Source organism: Monodon monoceros, unplaced genomic scaffold (assembly GCF_005190385.1).
Source record: "Monodon monoceros isolate NGI ecotype Baffin Bay Population unplaced genomic scaffold, NGI_Narwhal_1 Super_Scaffold_15, whole genome shotgun sequence".
Lineage (NCBI taxonomy): Eukaryota > Metazoa > Chordata > Mammalia > Artiodactyla > Monodontidae > Monodon > Monodon monoceros.
In genome coordinates, this window is record NW_021703771.1 from 2,002,645 (window position 1) to 2,023,479 (window position 20,835).

Genomic DNA, 20,835 nt, shown 5'->3' on the forward strand with positions numbered 1-20,835 from the left:
ATACATAATGCAGCTACTTCATGCGCTGATGTTAAAGATAATATCTGTGACACAATAAAGAATGAAATTGCTAAAAAGCAAAATAATGTGACATATAAAAGCAGACACACAGATAACTCAGACTTAGAATTATACTAAGACTGTACAATATCTGTGGTAAATGTGTTGAAGTACCTATAGGAAAAGATGAATATAACTGGTAAACAGATTTGGAATTATGGAATGAAATGTTTGGAAACTGTGAAAAAAAGCAAAAACCCAAATGGAAATACTAGAATTGTGGGGAGAAAGGAGTTAATTTAGTCTAGCTGAGCACTTCTTATCTTTCATTAGTGGATGTAACATTTCCAGGTAACGAAAGAACATGGGGAACCTGATACAATCTCCTTGTGCATATAACTAAACCTCCTATAAAGGAGACTAAAATATTTCTTAGGGAGATAGTATTTATCTACAAAACCCTCTAGCTGATAGCCCTATTTTAGAATTGTTTCTAATTTACAAACCTACGATTCGTGAGACATGACTTCTTGCAAATATCATCTAAATTATCCAAAGTACAGATGAATTATAAATAGAGAGGGTTCACAAGCTGAAATCTCCCTGCTGTGTGCAGACCTCATTTAGAAATCTCACCTATCACTCTGGGAAAAAAAGGAAGAAACTAGGAAGCCATGCAGAATGTTTCAAACTATTTTCAGCCTTACCAGTGTAACTTGACTGCTTGTATTCTTAAGATTATAAAATATTATTACTATATTAGTAATAAAATAATCAATGGATAGGATTATCAGAAGATCAGGCACAAGAAAGAGAAGTAAATTAATGATGTCAAAAAAATCATATCTTCAGCGTGCTGAGAGAAAATAACTATAATATGGTTATGTCAGCCTGGTACAATGAATTCCTTTATTTTCTCAAGAAAATAGTATTACATTTAACTGTTTATTCAATATTTGGGAGAAGTTGGATAAAAGACCCTATTTTTTGTGTATTCTTCATTGTGAAAAGATTTTTTTTTTTAGTCTTTTTTTTTTGTTGTTTATTAGATGTTGGGAGTAGGAGTTTATTCATTTATTTTATTTATTTTTGCTGTGTTGGGTCTTCGTTTCTGTGCAAGGGCTTTCTCTAGTTGGGGCAAGCGGGGGCCACTCTTCATCGCAGTGCATGGGCCTCTCACTGTCGCGGCCTCTCTTGTTGCAGAGCACAGGCTTCAGACGCGCAGGCTCAGTAGTTGTGGCTCACGGGCCCAGTTGTTCCACAGCATGTGGGATCCTCCCAGACCAGGGCTCGAACCCGTGTCCCCTGCATTAGCAGGCAGATTCTGAACCACTGTGCCACCAGGGAAGCCCGTGAAAAGATTTTTTTTAAAACTATTTTAGTCAATTACTTTAGAGCTTGTAGAATTATTCAGAGTTTATACTTATTATTGAATCAGTTTACCAACTAGTATTTTTTCTAGGAATGCATCTATTTTTTGTAAATTGTCCAATTTACAAAGCTTTCCATAATGATATATCTGATTATACATTTGGATTTAACTGAGATATTTTTGCCTCCTCCTCCCCAGACTTCTAAAAGGAGGTAACAAAATTAATTAATAAAATAAAACAAAACTTTAATGCAGTGAGATAACTAGAAGGGAGAAAACAAATTTTGAGAAGCTGAAAAGATGGTGGAGGTGTGGGGACTAAATTAGCAGAATGGGAACAGAAAAAACACAAAAGTCTAATTAGAAGGCATGTTTATGAAAAACAAAGTCATTTACCTAGACAATCTTGAGATGCTCAGAACTTAAAGATATCCAAGAATGTGGTACTGAGATGGGTTCTGGAAACAGGGAGATTAGTAACACAGCTTCTCTCCCAAATCACAAATTCGGATATTATACTGACTCTTCACTCACCTCCCTCAGGCCCACAAATAAATAATTTTCAAGGTTTACTCTTTGGAGAAAGGGAATCTTTTTATGTCTTCGCCTCTAAATAGAGTCACCTGAAGTTGGCAGAAAGACTCCAAGTGAGAAAGAACAAAACATCGTTCAACTTACAGAAAACTGAGATACTGAATGGAACAGAAGAAAATTAAAACAAATCAAAGCTATAATAGTCTTATAGACATAAGAAAAGTTATTTTATTTATATAAAACAAGAGAATATCATGAAAATGTACAATTTAGACAACTGAAAATTCTCTAGACAATTACGAATATAATAAAACAAAAATTCAACACTAGTTTTGAGATATTAAATGGGGAATACAGTAGAAAATAAAAAAATAAAATAATGGAAAATAAATAAGAGATTATGAGAAAATGAAAGAATCAATTTAGGAGATGCAATATCAAAATTTTGGACTTAGGGGTACAGAAACATAAAACAGAAAAAAATTCTTAGTGACATAATACAGAGACTACCTAAAAATTGAAAGACGTGCTTCCAAATAAAAGGGTTTATCAAGAGATATCGACAAGATATGAACAAGAATACAACCATGGGAATGTAAATTCGTGCAGCCACTATGAAAAACAGTATGGAGTTTCCTCAAAGAAAATCAAAAATAAAATTACCGTATAATCTAGCAATTCTACTTCCAGGTTTTTATTCAAAGGAAATAAAAACACTAACTCAAAAAGATATCTGCACCTCATGTTCACTACAACATTATTTACAACAGCCAAGACATGGAAGCTACCTAAGTGTCCATCAATGGATGAATGGATAAAGAAGGTGTGGCATATATATATATATATATATATACATATACATATATATATGCATATATATATAAATAAAATGGGATTATGTATATATATATAAATATATAAAAATATTGTTCAGCCATAAAAAAGTGGAATCTTGCCATTTACAACAACATGAATGGACCTCAAGGCATTATGCTAAGTAAAATAAGTCAGACAGAGAAAGACAAATACAGTATAATCTTACTTATATGTGGAATCTAAGAGAAAAAATCTAAAAAAAAATAAAAATGAAACCAGATTTGTGATTGCCAGAAATGGGGGGTGGGGGATGGGTGAAATGGGGCATAGTGGTCAGAAGGTACAATTTTCCAGCTGTAAAATAAGTAAGTCCTGGGAATGTAATGTACATGGTTACTATAATTTATGGTACTGTACTGTACATTTGAAAATTGTTAAGAGTAAATCTTAAAATATCTCATCACAAGAAAAAAATGTAACTATGTGTCGTGATGAATGTTAACTAAACTTTCTGTGGTGATCATTTCACAATATATACAAATATAGAACGATTATGTTGTACACCTGAAACTAATATAATATTTCAATGATATTTCAATTTTTTAAGAAGAATATAATCCTCAAAAGTTTCAATATAGTGAAATTTCAGTACACCGAGACAAAGAACATAAAAAAAAAAGACTTTAAGAGAGATGATCCCATGCAGAATATAAAGAATCAAAAGGTAGCCTATTACATATACAAGTCTACATTATTGCATGCCTTCCTTTCTTTTCCCTTTATCATATATCTCATAGATTGTTACATCAGTACTGGAAGTATTACACAGTCATTTCTACATCTGTGTTTACTCTTTTGCTCAAAGAGCCAATGATGCCATGTATAATCTTGCACCTATATTACTCATCATGTGGATGAGACACATGTGGTGGGAAAGCTAGGTCAAGAAGTTTATATATTTATAGTATTGATAAATATTGCAAAATTGCTCTGCTCAGATATTATAGTGATTTCCCATTTCAACATCAACAGATAAAATCAGCAAGTTGTCAAACTCTCAGTTTTGCCAGTCTTATAGGAGAAAAAATATATATTTATGGTGCTTTTAAAAAGTGTTTTGCTCTCATTATAAGTAAAGCTAAGCATTTTCTCAAATATTTAGTAATACTTTCTATGCCTCATGTACAATTTTCTTTTGTTGTTTGCTTCTACGAAGTCTTCACAGGTAGACATTTTTGCTTTTCATGCAGTTAAATTACCAGTCTTTTCTTTGTGGCTTCTACCTTTTGTTGGTAACTATAAAGACCTCTCTCAGCCAGGTTCATAAAATAATACATCAACATTTTTGTGAGTTTTTTATCATCTCAGTTTTTATATATAAAATCTTTATTGATATGAAGTTAACCCAGAGTATGTACTAATATACAAACCAGTCTTTTTTCCAGATGACAATTCTGTTGTTCAGCATCAAATATTGAATAGTCCCTATTTATCCTAAAGATTGACATGGCAAATTCTATTATATGCTAAATTCTCTGCATATTTGGATTTATTTTTGGACTTTGCATTTTGCATATATTTTGACTATCAGTGCAATAATACTATGCTTTTCATTATTGAAGCTCTATAATATGCTTTAATATCTGGCAGAGCTAAGTCTCTACCGCACCAACCTGCACCATGTGCTTTTTTTAGAGTACACCTGGCTTTATTTGTCTATTTAGTTTTCTATGTGGAACTTAAAATGAATATAAAAGCATTGTTCTTATTTCATTGAAATCTTAATAAATATATAAAATAATATGGTGATTTGAAATCTTTAATATGTTAGGTGTCCTCCCCATCAACATGGTATATTTTTAGAAATTTCTTTCCAGATATTGTGTTTGTAAATACACTGTGGCAATACTTAAAGTTTTCTCAACTTAGAACTTTAATACTTTTGCTAATTTTAGTCCTAGGAATTTTAACTTCTGTTTACATAACATCTTTTTTTTCATTGTATCACTTATTTAGCTCTTATCTATATTTGAAAGTCATTTATTTCTTTTTAGCATATTAATCAATTAACACAATTCTGTTACTGAAAACTGTTTTGAAAACATTATTATATGTAATATAAGTAAAAATCATTAAACCACATTTGGTTTTTAAAACTCAGATTTGTTATTTAAATCTTGAAATAAGGTCCTAACATCCTCAATGGATATAGAAACAATAGTAGGTATTTAACAAAAGCAGACTTGAAAGTGGAGCAGTATGGTAAGAAAAATACTTTTGATAAAGGTTTCCTTAGAGATACAGGATTTTCTATTCTCACATTAATCATTGTAAAATTACAACAATAACTAATAATGAATTGATTGTAATTAATATATTGAAACATCTTCTGTCAAAAATATAATCCACTACTTCTTGAAGGAAAAAAAAGAATTAAAAGTAAATATTGGTTTGCAATAACAGTTCACAAATACATGAATCACTATTCATTTACAAAAAAGTTCACTGGTACATATTAAATGTTTTAAATGTATATGTTTAATGTAGTTAACTAAACAGAAATGATCATAAGCTTTAAAGAAATAAAGACATTCAAAGCAAACATCTCCTTTTTTGCTGTGATTTCATCTTTTCTTAACCATGATTCATATTATCTTATTTCATTTCACAACTCATTATCCACTCTGTCAGTATGTCCTTTTATCAAACCTAATAATACATATAATGAACATAGATGATGACATTGAAAAGAAACAGTGCATGTCAGCTCTTTCTCAAGTTGTGCACCATAGACCAATTGTCCTTGAAGGGGCTTCCTCTAATTAATTACCTTCCCTTCTTTGTAGAGCAATCATATTGGCAAGAATTGATTGGGCGTGTAAGACACTTCATTTAGTTGGTAGAAAAATCTCTTAATTAAAATAATTTTACTGCTGGTAAAATTAATGTACCCCATGAAAATTTACCAGCTTGATTGTAATGTTCCTCTTCAATTATATTTTATGAGAGAAAAAGAAAGATCTTAACAGCAACAATAAAAAATAGGAATTACATAAAATAAGTAATTCTATTTACATACTTAAATCTATCCTATATTCTTTTTTTTAAAAAAACTTTATTGAGAAAAGTTGCACTGCTGAATCCTGTACTGACATTAAAAAGAATTTAGGCGGCTCTGCTTAAATATTTTTTTGACTATTGAGCTTTATTGTACTGGCTTCTTTCACTTGGGACAGTCCAGGTCGCTTAAATTCTCACATGTGGAGGTCACATAATTCTTATTTTTGTGATAATTAGATATATTCATTAATTTCTGAACCTAGATTCATTAAGGGATAATGACTAAGTACGCTTTCATTACTTTGATGATAATTGCTCAGGGCTGATTTACCCATGAGCAATTTTGACTTCATATTACCCCTTATGTCCTAGAAGATATATGTTATACCACTGTCATTCATAAAATAACTACGTTTGCTCAGAGATGATTTATCCACTAGCAATTTGATTTCCTATTACTCCCCTTATTTTTCCTAAAAACACCATTTGGTACTTTATTGTTGTGAATACGTTCCCTTTACCAATTTTTAGTTTTCAAATAAGTTTAATGTTTAAAATTAAGTGAATGTATATATTCCATTATTCCTACTTTGAGACAAAGGGAAATCAAAATATAAAAATGATGCAGTCACTGGAGTCCATGAACTGATTTGGCTGGTAATAGAAGACTATGTTTCTCACTCTGCACATTAAATGTATTTTAATGGAACCTTAAAGATCTGTGTCCACCTCACTACAAAATTCCAGTTTGGTTGTTTTGTAGTGAAAGCCTAGCAGTAGTATGTTTTAAAAGTGCCTTGGGTGCTTATACTATGTGGCCAAGGTTTAAAAACGACTGAGCTAACACAATCCCTAAATTGTCCTGAGACCAGATATTTCAGGTAACTTCTCTAGTCTCAGTTGTTGTTCTTGTTTGTTTGGTTTGATTGTGTAATTTGTGAAATAGTAGGTATTCATACCAGAGCCTCTGAAGTTCCTTTCTGCACTAACATGACATAATCAACAAGTTATTGCTCTCTTCTTTCACTTCTGGTCTTGAGTGTGATTTGCTTAATGAATCACTATTTCTGTCATTAGGGGTTGTTAACTCTCCAGCACACCATCTTATGATCATGTTGAAATAAATTACCATGTCTTCTGTTTAAAAGGCTAATTTGTTAGTTTACTTCAAGACTGTTTTAGTGTAATAGTACTCTTATAAGTGCAGCTGTTGTCAATTGAATAAAATTAGCCATTGGTGGAGAACAGATATGTCAAATCTACTAATTTGCTGATTGTTGATAAACTATAATGTCAAAATATCATTGACAGAGGGAATCTTCTTTAAAATAATTAATTGAAGTACTGTTCAATTTCAAGAATTTGGATCAATTTGCTTGAGCTAAGTCAAATAACATTAAAAGATTAATCAAACAGAAAATTATGCTCATCAAAATAGATTTTGAATAGGAACTGCCATTGTATAAAACAATTAGTAATATATTTAACTAAATATGCATTGGAATTATTTTATTTCAAGAGTCAAAGCCAGAAAACTAGGCTTCCTCTTGACACGTCTAGCGCTTGCTCTTTGTTTACAATCCATAAAAGGACTTTCCATCACCTCACAATATGACTACAACTAACTCTACCATTTTTTCCTTCTCCAATCTATTTCTCCACCTGATCTTCTTTTAATTTTTTTAATATGTCAAACTCTACAAGGATTTTAACCCCACATTTTAGTTTGGACTTTACTTTCTTTCCCAAATCTTATTTTTACTCTTGCTCTCAGAGTTTCAGCCAGGACTTCAAAGGACCATCACTTCTTAGTGTTTGTTTTTGTTTTTGTTTTTTTCCTAATGTGCTTTATTGGAGTCTGATTGATATACAAAAAGTTGGAGATATTTAATGTGTACAACCTGATGTGTTTAGAGGAAGTATACACCCGTGAAGCCATAAACACAATCAATGTTGTCAATTTATCCATCACCTTCAAAAATTTCCTCCCACCTCCTCTGTTTTTGGCATTTTTTTTCCTTTTGTGGTGAGACTATTCAACATAAGATCTGTCCTTTTAGAACAATTTTAAATATACAATGTGCTATTGTTAATCATAGGCTCTGTATTGTACATATTTCTAAAACTTGTATAACTGTGAACATTTGTGCATTTTGAAACATTGTTATTTATAAAATAAAGTTCCCTCAATATAGAATGCTGTCTTCTCCAACTTCTCTACCATGGCCTCACTGTATTTATCTCTGTTACTTTTTTATTTAAATTATTTATTTATTTATTTTTGTCTGCGTCAGGTCTTCATTGCTGCGTGCGGGCTTTCACCAGTTGTGGCGAGCGGCGGGTACTCTTTGTTGCAGTGTGCAGGTTTCTCATAGCGGTGGCTTCTCTTGTTGTGGAGCACAGGCTCTAGGGTACACAGACTTCAGTTGTTGTGGTGCACAGGCTTAGTTGCTCTGCAGTATGTGGGATCTTCCCGGACCAGGGCTATGAACCCGTGTCCCCTGCATTGGCAGGCAGATTCTTAACCACCGTGCCACCAGGGAAGTCCCTATCTCTGTTACATTTTATCATAGAAACTTTATCTGACCTCCCAACCTACTCTCCCAATTGCCCATATTTTCTTTTCTTTTCTTTTTTAAACAGGTTCTTTGGTTATAAGTTTGCATAGAAAGATGTTTCTTTCTGTAGGAGCATTTTACTTCAATTTACAATTATATATTTATCATTGTGAGTATTTTCCCAATAAATCTCTCCAAAAAATAGTTAGATCTGTGAGAGTAGAGGATAATTCTAGATTTTTTCAGTTATATATCTTGTACCAAGCAGAATTCCTGGGATGTAGTAGATGATAAGCATATGTATGTCTTTTAAAGGAACACATCAGAGAATAAGAGTATTAAATTCATTTTTACTTTATTTTGTGTTTTGAGATATAAAGTATTTTGTGTGATTGGAAAATGAATACTTACCTAGTAAATTTTGAACTGACTTAAGCAAATTAAAAAAAAAAACACACACTTTAATTGAATTACCTGTAAATTTCAATTGCCACACATATTTTAATTGAGGAGGACTTGCAACTTCAGCCTGAAAAATACCATGGCTGATGGATCCACAGTAGCAGGCGTACAGATGAATTAAGCAAGCATTCTTCACAAATCGACATGAATTTCTTGTGCATCCTGGAGTGCATATATACTAAAAAAGGAAATAAAATTGATTAAAAACTGAAATATGTTTGATATATAAACTTTTGCTTATACAAACACACAGCTAATTTCTAAAACCACCAATTTAAAAAAGTCTATAGAAGACACATAATATACCACTCTTCTTATTCCTTCTATTCCTTTCTCTTCTCTTTCTGTAGCATCTTGCCTCATGTTCATGTTCATACTGCCTATGTGATATTCTTTTGGCTTTGACCCACTCCTTAACCTACAATGTTTCCTTATGTTCTGTCTGCTGGGTTATAATTTTTTTCACAAATGAAAAATAATCATGGTACAAATTATGAGATGCATCATCTAAAACATCAGTGGATCACTTGGATTAATGCAATGAAATGCCAAGGTACTGTTTAAGTTTGTCAGTTTTTTAAAGGTATATTATTTGAAAATATTTTAATATAATCAGGGTGTATTTTCTAATAATATAATTTATCTGCAGTAATCTCTAGTATCTTCAAAGGCAGAATTCATATCTGGTTATATCCACAATTAAATTAATTAAATTTACACAATTTTAAGTCACATTAAAGCTATCATTAAGTTTTAATACATGTTACTTTACTGAGGTCTTAGGATGACATAAGTCAATAAGATAAATTTAAGCCCTGGAGACAGACAAGGGTCATATATTCTGTTTAGGGCATATCTTAAGCCATTACTAATTCTCCTAGTTTCCAATGAGCAAATCCTCCCCCCCCTGAATTTGGCAGAAGGAAGCACAGCTGAGTCATGAGGCACAAGGACGCACTAGCATCTAACATTTCCTTTAATGCAATTACTGTACTAAGAAAGCTTTGTTCTAATTGTTTCAGGTCATGATGGTCTTCTACCTGGATTCACAATAGAATTACTAATGGCTACACAAAGTATGAATCTTAAAGTATGAATTTTTATATAAATTAGTACAAGACCATATATCTAACTGAAATCAACACTAAAGACTAGAAACAATCTGAAAAAAATTATCATTTCATTATACTGAGTGGCTACCAAGAGAACACCATATTGTAATAAATTTCTAAGACTTGAGATCACTGAAAGTTTTAACCCATAATTTTTATACTAAGATCCAGAATTTAAACTCTCAAAATGGTATTAGCCAATCTTCACTGTCAGTGGATTTGTGATCTTCATTGTGATAAGACATATGAAGGCCTAATAAATTTGACTTCATGACTGTACAAAATAAACTTAGCATAGTAGTATATGGTTTGTATTAAGAACCAGTAGAGTCATCTCTTTACTTAAAACAAAACAAAACAAAAAACATAAAACTCAGCTTAAACTAAGCCGTCTCTTAGATTTTTTGTTTTATTTGTATATGTGTGTGTGCGTGTTTTAAACTAAGAATATCAGAGGCAGCTGCACCAAATATATGTGTATAATCCTCATTTCTGTCTGGAAAAGTCAAGAATGATGGGTCCATTTAGAAATAAGATTTTACATCTTCTTTAATAACTCTAGGGGAGGTGAACAAGTAAAAAATAGGGGCCAGCTAATGATGACAGATGCCAGGCAAAATCATAGTAATAACATGGATCCTTGCTCACAGTGCTGTTATGGTGCTCATCTTGCTAGTTTGAATGTTACTTGGAGACAAAATAGAACTCAGGATTTAGCTGAATAGAAAAACCAAAGCTCCCCATGACAGTTTTCCAGGAAAGTCAGAACAATTTATCCATCTTTAGACCATTCTATCCTGAACAAGGACACTGTGAAGGTTTCCTGTCTCTAAACAAAGTTTGGGTTTACAAGAACTTAATTGGGATGGGAAATTGGAGCCTTTATTACTATATATAGATTATTGTAACACAGAAAATTGTGTCTGGCAGCAACCTGAGTGTTAGCAATTTATTTCCTTAGACCATATGTAAAGGTTAGGAAGTATCATGATATAGGTCTATTCTAAAGGTGACCTCAGTCAATGACTTGTGTGTTCATGTGAGAATTCATACTAACACACACACTCCACAGCAACAACAAGAAAATAAATGAAAACAGGTGGACAGAACAGAAATAAAGTAAAATAGTGAGATTGAGAGTGGAGGCTTTTAGGCAAGTAAACTAAAACCTCAACTCTGAATAGCTCTGAGTGTTCTAGCAGCCAAGTAAAAATATAAAACATGAAAATATAGTGTGAGTCTTCTTGTTTATTAGAAGAGGTGGATTTGCATTTTGGTGGATTCATTTTAGTTTATTGGAAAAACCATATTTCCAGATGACACTCCTAAGGAATAGTTGTCATATGGAGGAGGATGTTAAACAAGTGATAACACTTTAATAATATGATATTTTTGTGGAAAATTATTTAACAATTTGACCATGAATTCATAAACATTTTTCTGCATAGTGCTACTTTGTACAAGTAAGATGGTTTTCAATAAATTGATTCTTCTCTTTTTGAGTATGAATTTTGAAAATGCCATTAATGGAGGAAATTAGTCATTCTGAATTCACATGGACATGATGACTCACGTAATACCTATCGCCCATTAAAACATTATTTTATTAATTCTTATAAACTTATATAGACAGACAATTTAACAATTCAGAATCATTTGTATGACAAGATCGGCATCTTTGTGAATTCAGTTACTCTAAAGTGACCTCTTTTTAATTGACACTAATTTCCAATAGAATTAATAGTCCTCTCTGTCATTAAGTTACCTGAAGTTCCACAGTGACCCCAGATGCCATGGTAATACTAATTTTTCTCTATCAATTTTATTTGGACCAAAGGGGATTCAAAGTTTTACAAGAAAATAATCATTTAGCTATTTGACGTTTTAATCCTCCCCAAATTAATAGCTGGAATTAATACTTTACAAAATTAATACAAATAGTTGGAATTAATTCTTTACCTTATTTTTAATACTATTATATATTTCCCATTCAATGCATGGATTAAGTAACAAATATTTTTTAGAAAATCTGTGCTTGTCTAGAAGATCTATTTCCAGACATTCCAGATCTACTTCTTCAACATGCATAAGTTTCAACCTTCATCCATGAAATAGAAATATGATCCCCCTGAAATAAAAGGGGTTCACTTGCATTGGCAGAGTGTATTTAAGGTGAACAATTTACTTGTTTGTCTGGGACTTAATTTTTTTAGCATTGAAATCCCTATGTCCAGTGAAGGCACTCGGTCCTAGGCAAACTGGGATGGTTGGCTGCCCTAAATTGATTATATACTCAAAGTATTTTTCCTGAAATGAAGAACAGAGCTGCAGCTGACATGTCATGAGAGAGAGAAAAATGGTATTCTGTTGTTCTAAGCCTCTGAAGTGTGTGTGTGTGTATGAATATGAATGTTTGTAGGGGATTACCACAGCATAACCTATCTAACACACTTATCAAAAGTTTTCTCTATCTAGAGGTGAGACTAAACTCATTTGCTGAGGTTTATTTCAAACATGAAATATCTATAATTGTATTAAGTTGGTGATAATCTTATAAAGTATATAGCTCACATATCTGTAAGAAAACTAATATTACATTTATTACAGTAAACTATAGGTGTTTATAAATTACTCATAAAATATACATGGAAAAGCAGTGTTAGTCTACCTTGTAGGTAACTGCCCAGTTTATATATAAAATTTAAAAACAGCAAACAATTCAGCATTTGTAGTATTTCTTTTGGAATTGAGTGGGGTGTCAGTGGTGGGGATATACAAACATTCATTTGAAGGTGAACACATATCTTATTGTTGACAGTGAACTAATTACCACATATTAGAAAACTAAACTTGAATTAACTTTGAACTTTCATAAGCTTGTAAAAGCATAATTTTGGTAAGCAAGCAGTGAAATTAAGACAATGATGAAGTAGTTTTGCAATGACAGTAAAAAGAAGCAAGAGAATCAAGAAAATTGTCCATAAAAAGGAAAGCAATCTATTTCTTATATCACATGTCAGTATATGTTACATCAGTAAGAGCATATTTTGCAATACCAAAGTTTTGTGACTTTTACTTGATTGACAAAAAAATACATATTCATAGTACTTTCATAACCCTAACTAACTGATTTAACATATCATGTGCTGAAAGCATTTGATGATGCTTTCTTAAGGCTTTTGTTTTTTATAAAGGGAAAAAATTTTGATTGATAGTATGAAGAGGATTTAAAAACCACTCTAGATGTTGAGTTATTTTAACAGTTATATTTCTTAGGCAAGATAATGATTTCTTTTAGATATTCTGCTTCCTGTGCTGTACAAGCATTTTAAACTTCTCTCTTTCAAAGAAATTGTATCCCCAAATCATGGCTCATACCTATCTTACTACATCTGTATTCCCTGATGGTTCTATGTAAGCATTTATGCCAGGGTTTAGAAACTGTGTTAAAAATATAGAATTTTTTTTCTTTACATAATGAAGATATTAATAATAAGGATACCACATCTCTCTCCCTTTGCCTCAGTGCTGTCACTCTCTCTCTCTCTGTCTCTCTCTGTGTTTGTGTGCATGTGTGTGAGAGAGAAAGAGAGAGACCATTTTGCCATATATATGTTACCATTGTTCAAATGAGTTCAAAAGCATTGTCTAATTCATTTCATGTGAATTTTCAACAGCCTTGATAAAGAAAGGCCATTTATATTTTGTTCTAAACTTCAGATAAAAAGACAACAATTATGAGATTTTTAAAAAGATCATACACTTCAGTTCTCACAACGCCAGGACATAAACATATATATTTGGTTTAAAATCATTTTACTTTATTTTTTGTCTCCTCTTTATTCTCCAATAGAAATGTTATTGGTACAAGTCTTAATCAGTTAACACTAAAGATATATAATCACTAGAAATCAGAAGTGTAAAATGTTATGAATCTGAAATTTTATTGCTTTTGTCACAACCCCTCCTTGCAGTACAATTTCTTTCTCACTCATTCTTCTTGAATTAGTACTAAAAAATCACTGACATTTTATTTATTTGTAAAATATCATATTGTACCTAGTTTAAAGAAATTTAGTGATTTTGAAAAAGCAATGATGAATTCACACAGAAAAAAGTTCAAAAACATCCAATGATATGCTGCCTACAAAAGGCTCAATTGAGCTTTTAGGACATACACACAGTGAGAGTGAAGAGATGGGGGAAAATATTTCAAGCAAACAGTAACCAAAAGAAAGCAGGAGTAGCTACACTTATATCAAACAAAATAGACTTTAAGCAAAAATTGGTCAAAAGAGACAAAGAGAGTTATTGTAAAATACTGAGTCAATCCATCAAGAAGGGATACCATTCATAAATATTTATACACCCAACACTGGAGTAAATATATAAAGCAAATATAAAAAGAACTAAAAGGAGAAATAAATAGCAATACAATAATGCTTGGAGACTTTAACACCCCACTGTCAACAATGGATAGATCAAGACAGAAAAATCAATAAGGAAGCTGTAGATTTGAAAAACACTATATTTCAAATGGATCTACCAGACATATACAGAATATTCCATACAATAACAGGAGCACTCTTCAAAGTGCACATGAAACATTTTCTATGATAGATCATATGTTAGGCTGCAAAACAAATTTCACCAAATTAAAAAAGAATGAAATTATATAAAGTATCTTTTGACCATCAAAGTATGAAACTAGAATCAATAACAGGATAAAAGCTGTTTTCCACAAATATATGGAAGCTAAACAACACACTCATGAACAATCAATGTTGTTCATAAGAAGAAATCAAAAGGTAAATTTTTAAATTCCTGAAATAAATGAAAATAGAAACACAAGATACCAAAACTTATGGGATGCAGCAAAAGCAGGTCTAAGTGAGAAGTGTATAGGAATAAACACACAAGTCAAGAAAAAGAAAGATCTTAATAAACAGCCTAACTTTATGCCTCAAAGAACTATAGAGTGAAATAAGAACAAAAGTAACAGAAGAAAAGAAATAATAAAGATTGCAGCAGATATAAATAAAATAGAGAATCAAGAAACAATATAAAAGAAGTTCTAGCCAGAGCAATTACAAAAGAAAAAGAAATTAGATTCATCCAAATTGGAAAGGAAGAAGTAAAACTGTATCTGTTTGCATATGACATGTTATATAAGGAAAATCCTAAAGACTCCACCAAAATACCATTAGAAATAATAACCAAATTTAATAAAGTTGCAGGACACAAAATCAGCATACAAAAATCTGTTGTGTTTCTATACACTAACAATAAATTATCATAACTAAAAAAGAATATCCCATTTTCAATAGCATCAAAAGTAATTAAATACGTAAGAATAAGTTTAACCAAGGAAATCAATACCTGTATGCTGCAAACTATGAGATATTGATGAGAGAAATTTAAAAAGACACAAGTAAGTGGAAATATATTCTGTGTTCATGGCTTGGAGAATTAACAGTATTAAAATGCCAGTACTACCCAAAGCCATCTATGGAGTCAATGCAATCTCTATGAAGATTTCAAGGGCTTTCTTTCTTTTTTTTTTTTCCAGAAATAGAAAAATAGTCCTAAAATTTGTGTGGAACAACAAAAGACCCCAAGCATACAAAACAATCCTAAGAGACAAGAATGAATCTGGAAGCATAACAGTTCCTAATTTCAAACTATACTACCAAAATATAGTACTCAAAACAGTATGATAATGGTATAAAAACAAACAGATAGACCAATGGAAAAAAATTGAGAGCCCAGAAATAAACCCATGCATATATGTCAACTAAGAATTAAAAAAGGATCCAAGAATATTCGGGGGGAAATGATAGTCTCTTCAATAAATCAGGCTGGGAAAACTGGATATTCATAAGCAAAATAATGAAATTGGACCCCAATATTTACCATTCATAATACTTCACTTGAAATAAGTTAAATATTTAAATATGGCTTAAAACAAGCAAACAAAAACTCCTAGAAGAAAATATAGGTAAAAATCTGCTTGATATTGGTCTTGGCAACAATTTCATATATATGATCCCAAGTGAACAGTAAAAAAAGCTAAAATAAACAAGTGAGACTACATCAAATGAAAAAGGTTCTGCACAGCAAAGGAAACATTAAACAAAAAGAAAAGACAACCTTTGGAATGGGAGAAAATGTTTGTAAACCACATAAGAGGCTAATATCTAAAATATATAAAGAACTCACACAACACAATAAGAGGCTAATATCTAAAATATATAAAGAACTCACACAACACAATACCTAAAAAGCATATCAAATTTTAAAAATAGAAATACTACTTAAAGAGGGGAGAGATATGGGAACATATGTATAACTGATTCACTTTGTTATAAAACAGAAACTAACACACCATTGTAAAGCAATTATACTTCAATAAAGATGTTAAATAATGATAATAATATTATTATATATGACAGGAAAAAAGAAAAAAAAAAGGAAATGTTACCTGAATAGGCATTTTTACAAAGAAGATATTCAAATAGCTATTAAGTACATGAAAATGTTCTCAGCATCACTAATCATCAGGAAAATGCAAATCCACAACAGGATTACACATCTGTGAGGATGTGAAGAAAAGGGAGCCCTTGTACACTGTTGGTGGGAATGTGAATTTGTACAGCAACTATGGAAAACAAAATAAAATTTCCTAAAAAAATTTAAAATAGAACTGCCATGTCATCATGCAACTCATTTCTGTGTATATATACAAAGGAAACAAAATAACTATCTCAAAGAGATATGTACACACCCATGCCCATTGCAGCATTATTCACAACAGTGGAAACATGGAAGCAACCGAAGTGTCCATTGATGGATGAATGGACAAAGATGATGTGGACTAATATATACACATATATATTATTCAACCATAAAAAGAATATATATAATATAAATTGTATATATTATACATAAATAATAAACAATATATAATGAACATTATATGATTTTATATATAATATCATATATCATATATAATATTATACATGATCATTTAATATCTATATTATAATATATATAACCTCATAATATTATATGTATAATATGATTGCATATCATTTATTATATGATAAAAACATGTAATGATTATATGTATAATATATTATATAATAAAATATAGTATATGTTATATGTAGTTACTTTAATTATGAAATAATTATTATATATAATATATATTTTTTAATTATCTATATAAAATTATACATAACTATTATATAATTAATATATAATATATACTATATATAATTATACTTATATAAGTTATATATATATCATTGATATAGTATATATTATATAATAGAAGATATATATAAACAATTATATAAAATTAATAATTCATATTAATACTATTATTTATATAGGATATTATATTTTATATGTGATATAATACATATCTTATGTAATTATATATCTGATATTATTTTATATTATAATATACAACTATAATGCATAATAATATATAGTTATAGTATAATATATAATATAATATATCAATATATAATATATATAATGTAATTATAAATAATATAAAATTCTACACAATATATTATTATATACATAATATAATTATATTAATATATATCATATTATATTATTTCTAACATATATCATATATACCATATATATCACATATACATATCATAGATGTTATTATATATCACATCATTTTATATTAATATTATAATATATATTATATTATACAATATATATTATATAATGTGTAATATATTATACACATAAAAATGTATTAATTTATTATACACATATACATATATTTAATAATATATATTATCATACTATGTTATATTATTGTATTAATTATCATATAAAATATATTATATGATAAATATTATAAATATCATATAAATTATTATTAATGATATAATACAATATTATATAAGCAATACAATATATGTAATATATATGATGTATTATATAATTACGTATTAAATATCATGTATCATATAATTATATATTATATATCATGTATCATATATAATATGTAAATAATTATATATAATTATACATAATTATATGTATTATCATATATGCCATGATATATATTGTTATAATATAATATTTTATAATGTAATATATTAAAATATAATATAGTGTAAATAATTATATATAACATATGATATATGATATACAATATATAGTGTAATATTGATAATATAAATATAATTATTATTAATATATTAATTGATTAATTATATAATTATTATATTAATTAATGTTATTTTATAATTTTATATTAATAATAAATTATACAATATAGTTTCTAATATATATTAATATAACAATACATATATATTATTCAACCATTAAAAAGAAGGAAATTCTGCTATATGCACCAACGTGGGTGAAATTTGAAGACATTTTTCTAAGTCAAATAAATCAGACAGGGAATGATAAATACTGTATGAGCTCACTTATATGTGAAATATAAATGAAAAAAAATCAACAGGGTACTCAGAGATACAGAGGTGAATGGTGATTGCCTGGTGGGGAGAGGAGAGGAAAATGGGTGAAGGTGGTCAAGATGCACAAACTTCAAGTTATAAGATGACTATGTTCTGGAGATGTAATGATGTAATTCACTCTATGGTGGCTATAGTTACCAATATTCTATTGTGCATTGAAAGTTGCTAAGTGAGTTGATCTTCAAAGCTCTTACCACACAGGAATTGTGAATATGTGAGTTGATGGATGTATTAACTAACCTTATCATGGAAATTATTTCACAATGCAGGTATTCCTTGTTTTATTTCACTTTACTATGTTTTTACAGATATATGTTTTTCACAAATTGAGGGTTTGTGGCAACCCTGCATTGATCAAGTTTATTAGTGCCATTTTTCCAATAGCATTCACATACGTCACATACTTCATATCTTTGTGTCACATTTTGGTAATTCTCACAATATTTTTAACTTTTTCATCATTATTATATTCGTTATTGTGAACTCAGATTAGTGATCTTTGATGTTACTATTGCAAAAAGATTATATCTCACTGAAGGGCCAGATGATGGTTACCAATTTTTTTAGCAACAAACTATTTTATAATTAAGGTATATACATTGTTTTTTTTTAGAAATAACACTATTGCACAATTAACTGACTTCATTATAGCATCAACATAACTTTTATATGTACTGAGAAACCAAAAATTTGTGTGACTTGTTTTATTGCAATATTCAGCTTTATGGCAGTGGTCTGGAAACAAACCCATAATAGCTCTGAGGTATGCCTGTATATACGTGTATCAGGTCATTATGCTGTACATGTTAAACCTGCACAATGTTATATGTCAATTATAAGTCAATAAAGCTATGAAAAAGTATGCTTACACATATTTTACTGTTAGGGAGTGAAGAAAAATTTAACTTATAAATAGTATATAAGTACATATTATATAAATAAATTACATAAATATATATTTATTAAGTATATAAATATAAATTTAATATAAACATATGTGCAAATATATAATAAAATTTCACTTTACAGATGTTTACTTAGTAGGAGACATTTCCTTCCCCTTCTTAAATGTATAAATTTTATTAAAATTATTCCATATCAGAGCTTCCCTGGTGGTGCAGCAGTTGAGAGTCTGCCTGCCGATGCAGGGGTCACGGGTTCGTGCCCCGGTCTGGGAAGATCTCACATGCCGCCACGGAGCGGCTAGGCCCTTGAGCCATGGCCGCTGAGCCTGCGTGTCCGGAGCCTGTGCTCCCACAACAGTGAGAGGCCCACGTACTGCAAAAAAATATATAAATTAAAAAAAAAAAATCCATATCAGTACTATAAATGAGTATGGATAAAGGGTAATATTGCCCAATTGCCCAAGGCTACCTTGTACTCTAATGCATATATCCTTCTGAAAGACTTTTGTTTCTAAATCTCTTAAGTACAGTGTCCATTATTAAACCCCTACTATTGCTTTAAATTAAATGAAGAAAATTAGAAAAGGCATGGAAAGTCTTCAGAGAATAGAATCATTCTCTAATATCCAAACAGTGAATCAATCAGTCTCAAAAAAGTATCAAATAGGTCTGACTGTCTTCAATCTAAATCAGCTTCCAGCTGCCAGTCTAAAAATGTCTTTGCCAGGATACTAAACACAGTGGTTGTGTCTCATACATTTTATGTCTTTGAATGCCAAATATCATTCAATTTCAGAAATCCATTTGATAGTCTTAGAGAGAGGAGAAATAATTACCTTTACCATTTACAATAATCTTAAAACTCTTGGGCTTCCCTGGTGGCGCAGTGGTTGAGAATCTGCCTGCTAACGCAGGGGACACGGGTTTGAGCCCTGGTCTGGGAGGATTCCACCTGCCGCGGAGCAACTAGGCCCATGAGCCACAACTACTGAGCCTGTGCTCCTCAACAAGAGAGGCTGTGATAGTGAGAGGCCTGCGCACCGCGATGAAGAGTGGCCCCAGCTTGCCACAACTAGAGAAAGCCCTCGCACAGAAACGAAGACCCAACACAGGAAAAATAAATAAATTAATTAATAAACTCCTACCTCCAACATCTTAAAAAAACAAAAAACAAACAAATAAAAAACACCTCTTTCCCCTTTTTCAGTGGATATCTTCATTTATTTTTTTTTCCCTTAGACTAGGTAACATTCATTTGTCTTATTTGTGACCTAATAAATGAGTGTAGAAATCCAACATCCTTATTAAACTTTCCAGTGTAAACTTCTTGCAATAGTGGTATACATTAAATAAAACAATTAATTTATTAAATAGCTTCAGTTTTCTTTTTCAAGGTAACATATTTACTCTATGCTTTTACTTTAGCTGTAGTTAAATTTCACCTCTTCCGGAGAAAGAACAATCTGTCAACTCCTTTAAAAACATATCCTTTGTTTCCAC

At 30.4% G+C, this 20,835-nt stretch overlaps 1 protein-coding gene across 1 annotated transcript in view; it reads right to left on the reverse strand.

Annotated features, from left to right (window-relative positions):
• The window catches only part of EYS (eyes shut homolog), a 1,642,163-nt gene that overhangs the window by 1,500,528 nt on the left and 120,800 nt on the right, over positions 1 to 20,835 (reverse strand). Inside the window, exon 6 of the mRNA XM_029223300.1 lies at positions 8,815 to 8,980. Coding sequence (XP_029079133.1) covers positions 8,815 to 8,980 — 166 coding nt within the window. The remainder of the gene's footprint in view (positions 1 to 8,814; positions 8,981 to 20,835) is intronic.